This window comes from Cornus florida, unplaced genomic scaffold (assembly GCF_030987335.1).
Source record: "Cornus florida cultivar Cherokee Brave unplaced genomic scaffold, ASM3098733v1 CherokeeBrave_3.0.0_Hap2_Chr08, whole genome shotgun sequence".
Lineage (NCBI taxonomy): Eukaryota > Viridiplantae > Streptophyta > Magnoliopsida > Cornales > Cornaceae > Cornus > Cornus florida.
The window spans coordinates 17,405,945-17,412,460 of NW_026775578.1; the positions used below are offsets into that span (position 1 = coordinate 17,405,945).

Here is a 6,516-nt window from a genome sequence, read left to right on the forward strand (position 1 = left end):
ATGTTCTGTTTTGACTTCTAATTAAAACGATAAAGAGGGGATAATTTTCTCCTCTCTTCATTTTGATTGTTGTAGGGTATGTTCTGTTTTGACTTTTAAATTAAAATGATAAAGAGAGAAATTTCCTCTTTTTCATCTTCTTAGGTGTTATGTTTGAGACTTAAGTAGGTTGAAGGAGGCGAAAAACGGCTAATTTTGCATTGCTTTGTGGTAGTGTAAGACTTCAACAAATATCTTAATACAAATAGATTTATGAGAAATGTTGCATGTTACAAGTGATCCCAATTGTGCTCTTATTGAAAGAATCACAAATCTGAAAAATTCAGAATTGCAGGCGAGTAAGTTCGGCTAATTTACATTTGTTTTTTTATCAGACATTAGCAAATAATTTGTAAGTTTTGGCATCCAGACTTATTTGTCTAACTGCTGCAACTGCCGCAATGACCCCCATTGTCGAGAATACCACAGCAATGGTGGCATTTAACCAGAAAATGGGGCTTTTGTTGGATGGCTTAAATGTCAAGTTGAAGAAAATTACAGGTAGAACAAAGTCAAGTGGCAGGAACCCGAAAGCTCCAATCATTGCATTGATGTCCCCAAAAAATGGAAGCATTGCTGCAACAGTTGTTGCTACGATAACAGATAGTGACCGGAAGATCACCCTTGGGACTACATTCCGAGCAGAGAATTCACCACAGGTAGGGTCTGCGAACATTCCTTCAAGAACTTCGTTTGTGGGCTGCAAATAAACCTGCAAGTAACGAGCATTAGCCGAACATGCCTGTTAAAGAAACTAGTAATGTGCTAGCGAGGGAGACATGGTCATACCACGGCAACGGCTGATAGTTGGAGAATAGTGAAGGCGTTGGTCATCAGAATAAACCATTTTGGCACCAAAGGCTTGTCATCATCCAAGAAATTGCTAAGGATGAGACCTTCAGCTTTGTTGCCAAATGCCCAGTAGCCAGAAATGGCCACACTGAAGAATGTTACTGTCACTATTGTATAACAAACAGCGAGTCCCTTGAACATCTTCCCCTTCACCGGAGGCGCCAAAGTCGCCTATAATTATATAACAGTTATAAGCTGAATGACGTTCTGGATAGATAATTATAAGGATCGTGATACAACATCCGAAAGTCAAACACGGGAATAATGTCATTCTCCATACATAAAACAGTCGGATTTGTCGTACAAACCTGGATTTCGGGAATGATCCCATTTCCGAATGTTGTGGCAATGATGGCAATTGCATTGAAGATGCCAAAAATGCGAGTTTCACTGTCACTGCTTAGGGAATAGTCCTTTTCTGGTGCCTTGGATGAATTTCCTATGAAAAATAATCGATTGTTCATAGAATTTTTTTTATTTATTTATTATTATTATTTTCTCTATAAAGTGAATATATTGTTATTGAAATAAATTGATTTAGAATGTCATAGTTGGTACCTATGTAAATGGAACCAGCAGTGGCACAAGTGCTGTATAAGAGACAGAGTACTAAAGAAACCAAGTTGATGTGCCTGAGCGAGTGAAAAGATGGTATTTGGGCAAGAATCAACATGAAGCATCCAAATATTATTACAAATTCATAGAGCTTAATACTTCCGTTAGGACTCGAGAGCAAGTAGATTGCCTGCAAAACAAATAATTATAAGGTCAAGGTTTCGAGACCGATAAAAAATAAATAAATAATTCTCTAAAATTAAACTTTAACCAAATTACATACACTACATGTATTATTATCTTGACAAGAAATTCATACACCTACTTTTGCCTATTTTGCAATCTGCATGGTCAATGTACCAAAGCCTTTTTGGGAGAGAAATGAATCAAATTAAAGTATGATTTATTTTTTTATTATTATTATTTTTGTAAGATGAAGAAAAAGAAAAAAAGGAAAATGAGGAAGAAGAAAGATTAGGAAAATGACCTTCATGCACTGTCCTCCCAAAAGAGTGCAACCGACAACTGCACCATAGCAGACCATGAACTGAATTGGGCCCACATAAAACCGGCCCCATCTCGGCCCTGCCAAATGCCAATCCCAATTTGCTAAATTGCTAACCAGTTTGGAAATTTGGATCCCAAGAGCATTATATAAAAAAACAAAAAACCATTTTGTGAAGCCAAAAAAAAAAAAAAAAAAAAAAAGGATTTTAGGATCAAAATATATGGCCCATTTGGATTCTTTGTGGAATTCTGTATATCACACAGTAAATTTACTTTTTCAAACATTAGACTTCAAATTGATACATTGCTTCTTAAAGTTATTGCAGGACACAATCATTTTCAACTTTCTGTTTTTTCAATGACCGAATATACCCATGAAAAATAGTGTTTTGGATAAAAAGACTATTCAATAGTTGGGATATTTCATATGAGTTGCTTTGATTCAATAATTGGTGTGTTTTGGATAAACAAGACTATTCAATAGTTGGAATATTTCATGAGTTGCTTTGATTTAATAATTGGTGATGTCCGCCACACTTAATACCCTCTTTCATTCCACATGCATCAAATAATTAAAAAAATTTAAATTTCTGATATCTAAAATATGAGGTTGATACTTTTATTATTACAATTCACATTACACCAATATTAATTTAAATATATGGATTTTATCTAATCGCTGATGAGTTGTGATACTGGATATGGTGGCATCCAACTCTATCACCACAACCTCCTCGTGCCGCATTTGTCAACCTGCCATTATTTGAATATTTCTGTCATTTTGGTTTTGGTCATGGTCAATATAGCTAACGTGGTCGGTCCATTTCAATATCTCGAGGAAAAAGTTTTATAAACGCATATGCATGGGGCTTCATAGACACGCACATATTGTAGGTTGAAAATCGTGAAATAACAACAAATAAAAAATATTATAAGAATTTTTATGATTTTTGTGTGTGTGTGTGTGTGTGTGTGTGTGTGTGTGAAACTAAGAATTCATGGGATTATTCACAAAAGAAAATAAAATAGTAGAAGTTACATAGACACTAACATTTATAGTTTAGAGATTGAAACGGACAATAAACATTCAGATGTTAGGGAAAATTCCACAATACCCGGGTAATGTAGAAATTTTCAAGCGTGGAGATAACAATTATATATAAGAATTTTTTTTAAGATTTTATAATATGATAGATCGTTTAGAGTTTATTACTTATTATTTTGACATTTCTTTAAGATTTGACATGTGTTCTCAATAGCATCTCTAACATTTTATTTCTGTAGATCGATTAATCAAATTTTATAAAATGACAATTTTAATTACCTTTTCTTTGTATAAAATGAAGGGAGGTAATATTCGCACTTTACTTTTCAGAATTTGCACTACAGTCTTAAATAAAATGGCAATTCTAATCTTAAATTTACAAGTAAATAATTATTACTTTTTAAATGACATACTTGTCCTTTCAGATTTTCTCTCCTTATTTTTAATCTTTAATATTTAAAGTATTTTTTGACAATACAAATAAAATAAAATAAAATAATATTTGAATAATATTTTTTTTCAAGGGACCAAAATTTTTTTTTTTGTTAAGTTGAATAAATTGCCTCTTTTTACCAAACCAAAAAAATAAAAAGTAACCATTAAAAAAATTGTCTCTTTTGACATAAAAAAAAACATCAAAAATATATATTTATTGAAGAAATTGTCTCTATTTTCAAGATCCCAAAAAAAAAAATATACAAAAACGGTTATTTTTATTGAATAAATTATTTATTTTGACTTACCGAAAAAATAAAATTACCTCTACTGACATTAGTAAAAAAAAGTTAATTTTATTGAATAAATATGGATCTCTTTCTATTGTATATATAAAATATATATATATATATATATATATATATATATATATATATATATATTATGGAATAAATTATCCCTTTTGATTGCCAAATATAAAATTATTAATTTGGAATAAATTATTTTCTTTGAGAGGAAAAAAAGTCAAAAACAAAAACAAAGGAAAACAAATAGTAAAGAAAGTAAAAAAAAGTTAAAATTGCATAAAGTGTAATTATGAGATTATAAATTAAGGAATCGTGCATTAATGAATTTAAGAATTTTTTTTGTCATTTAAAAAAAAATAATAATAAATGAAGTGCAATTAGAGAAAAGTAGAGCGTGAATATTTCTCTCTAAAATGAAAATTATAATATAATGATATTATTGATTTTTCGTACTTCAATTCAGCAAATGGATTTAAGGGATATTAAAATAATAAATGTTAAATAGTTTTTTCGGAGTATAATTTATTTAAACTACATATATGATTAACGTAATTTACTCAAAAAATTTTAGTGGTTGGAATTGCCCAAAGGTGCCATAAAAGGCCAAAAAGTGAAATAAGTATCAATAATGTAGACCTTTTGACCTGTTATAGATTGTTTTCATGGCAAGTGGCTACTTTTAGACCATATGTATGAGTACACCATAAAATATATAGAAATAAATATAGTTAGGTTTAGGGTATGGGTATTATTACGTACCCAATATGTCATTGGCCATGTCTCTGAAGCGGAGATGTCTGTGACCCAGCTGAGCATGGTGTTCCAGAACCAGTGATAACAAATTGTAGGAATAGAAGGTCACCAGAGCTCCGATGACCAGGCACAACACTCCGGCGGCCCACCCAAGTGACGCGAAAGCAAATGGCAGGCTCAATAGCGCCGGAGCAACTATTGATGTTGTCAAGTGGTAACCACAGTGCACCCACGACCCTATACACACAGTCACACACTAGTGATTAAAGTTTGAAACACGTGATTTTCATGTTTAATGTCGAAGAGTAATGTTGGAAATCATGAAATCTTTATTGAGATACACTTCACAGTAGCTCATCACTGTGGGTTCATTTAATTCGTAGTGTCACACCATCTAAATTCTGTCAATTTAAATGAATAAAACCTTTTTTTGGGCAATAAAATTAATAAGACTTTGTAGACTGAAATCCGACTAATTTTTATGGTTGCTATTTCAAGTTCATAAATAAATGGTCAAAAATCATGTAAAATTGGTGAAGCTCTAATATAATAATTTTATTAATTTTAATTTACAAGTTTCATGTACTAAGATAACAGCTGTGCTTTCTGCAGTTGCACAACATCAATAGTCAACTCCATTTAGCATTCTCATGGGATGAAATTAAGTAAAAAAATATTTTGAACACATGGACACTGGATAGATATGTCTAGGACTAGAGTTTGAGGTCTTCACATTGAATCCGATTGAGAGTTGAGGCAAATTACTATTAAAATTAGAGTTCATGATCCGGTATCACATTACGTGTTTGATTCGAAGCGGTTTGAGTTATCACCCCAGATAGATAGGTTGACTCCACCCCAATGCATTGTAAGTTCGAATGATAGAAATTATTAAAAGTGTTCCACATCAAATTCGAATATGAGTTAAAATGAGTATAAATGAATTTTCTCATAAAAAAATGTAAAATTTTTATTGGTATGAATTACATAACCGCCTGTTAAATAGAGAATTAATTGCATTCAAATTTTTTTTTTTTTTTTGGAATAGTCTCGAAAGAAATATGTATATATAGATTTGCAAAAGCTGTTCGTATAACACACACAACTTGAAGATTGAGGGCCACACTAACTTGGAAAATCTTGATCACTTGGGCAAGCTAGCTATGTGAATTTTTGCCATGATCATTATATATATATATATATATATACACATTGCTTTTACCAATACATACTAGAAACACACGCATACACACACAGAGATATCACGATGAAGACGATGAAGATGTATGTTGAGTAAAGAAGAAGATGAATATGAACATAAAGAAATCAAATAGAGATTAATACCTTTGGATTTAAGAACAAAGCGAGCACCGGCATCAAGTTCCTTCAAGTGCGAGGCATCATCCTCTGCTTCATGCACTGCTATGGAGCTCGGATGAAGGGCACCCATCCCTCCCTCTCTAAGGAGATGATCAGGAAGAAGAAGATGAAGAAGAAGAAGATTTATACAAATAAAGTATTTATATATTTATATATATAATATCTACTAGTCTGAAAATAAGGTCAACCAGCTCAGCAGTGTCATGTGCCCATTATTTTTGACTCCTCTCATTAAACCGACCAGCTAGTACAACTTAACATTCAACTTTTTTTTCTTTTTCTTTTTCTTTTTCCTTTTTTTTTTTTTTTTTTTGGGTGAATCAAAAAATATATATTTCCCAATTTTGTTTTTTCCTATCCTTAGAAAAGTCCATATTGAACCCTATTTTAAAGTTCGAATCTAAGCTTAAAATTCAAACCTAGCTCTAAAAATGAACTTTGGATTGTAATTTTTTTTTTTTTTAAGTTAACCAAGGTGTTCGAGAAGGCACGAATTTTAAGGGCCCCTCAACAACCTGACTAATTCCTGAGGATTCAGAAAGGCATCTTTCCACTTGGGTCGGGTAAGTCACTGCAGGGGCAGTGAAGACTAGTTACAAAGAACATCCAGTGGGACTCGAACCCCAAACCTTGGGGCTACTA

General features: G+C 32.1%; 1 protein-coding gene across 1 annotated transcript; it reads right to left on the reverse strand.

The window, feature by feature from the left end:
* Nucleotides 1-231: 231 nt before the first annotated feature.
* LOC132269955 (GABA transporter 1) lies at nucleotides 232-6,066 on the reverse strand. The gene is made up of 7 exons (XM_059771180.1): nucleotides 5,839-6,066; nucleotides 4,501-4,731; nucleotides 1,934-2,031; nucleotides 1,450-1,636; nucleotides 1,200-1,330; nucleotides 829-1,062; nucleotides 232-751 (listed from the first exon to the last, which is right to left on the reverse strand). The coding sequence occupies exons 1-7, from the start codon at nucleotides 5,942-5,944 to the stop codon at nucleotides 371-373; spliced, it is 1,368 nt and encodes a 455-aa protein (XP_059627163.1). The 5' UTR covers nucleotides 5,945-6,066; the 3' UTR covers nucleotides 232-370.
* Between the last annotated feature and the right edge of the window lie 450 nt (nucleotides 6,067-6,516).

Excerpts from the sequence above, each read along its gene's own strand:
- LOC132269955 (XM_059771180.1), bottom strand. The coding sequence starts at position 5,944 with ATGGGTGCCCTTCATCCGAGCTCCATAGCAGTGCATGAAGCAGAGGAT. Across the intron at positions 1,637-1,933 it reads TGGGAGGACAGTGCATGAAG|GCAATCTACTTGCTCTCGAG; the intron begins GTCATTTTCCTA and ends TTTGTTTTGCAG. Across the intron at positions 752-828 it reads AACTATCAGCCGTTGCCGTG|GTTTATTTGCAGCCCACAAA; the intron begins GTATGACCATGT and ends CGTTACTTGCAG.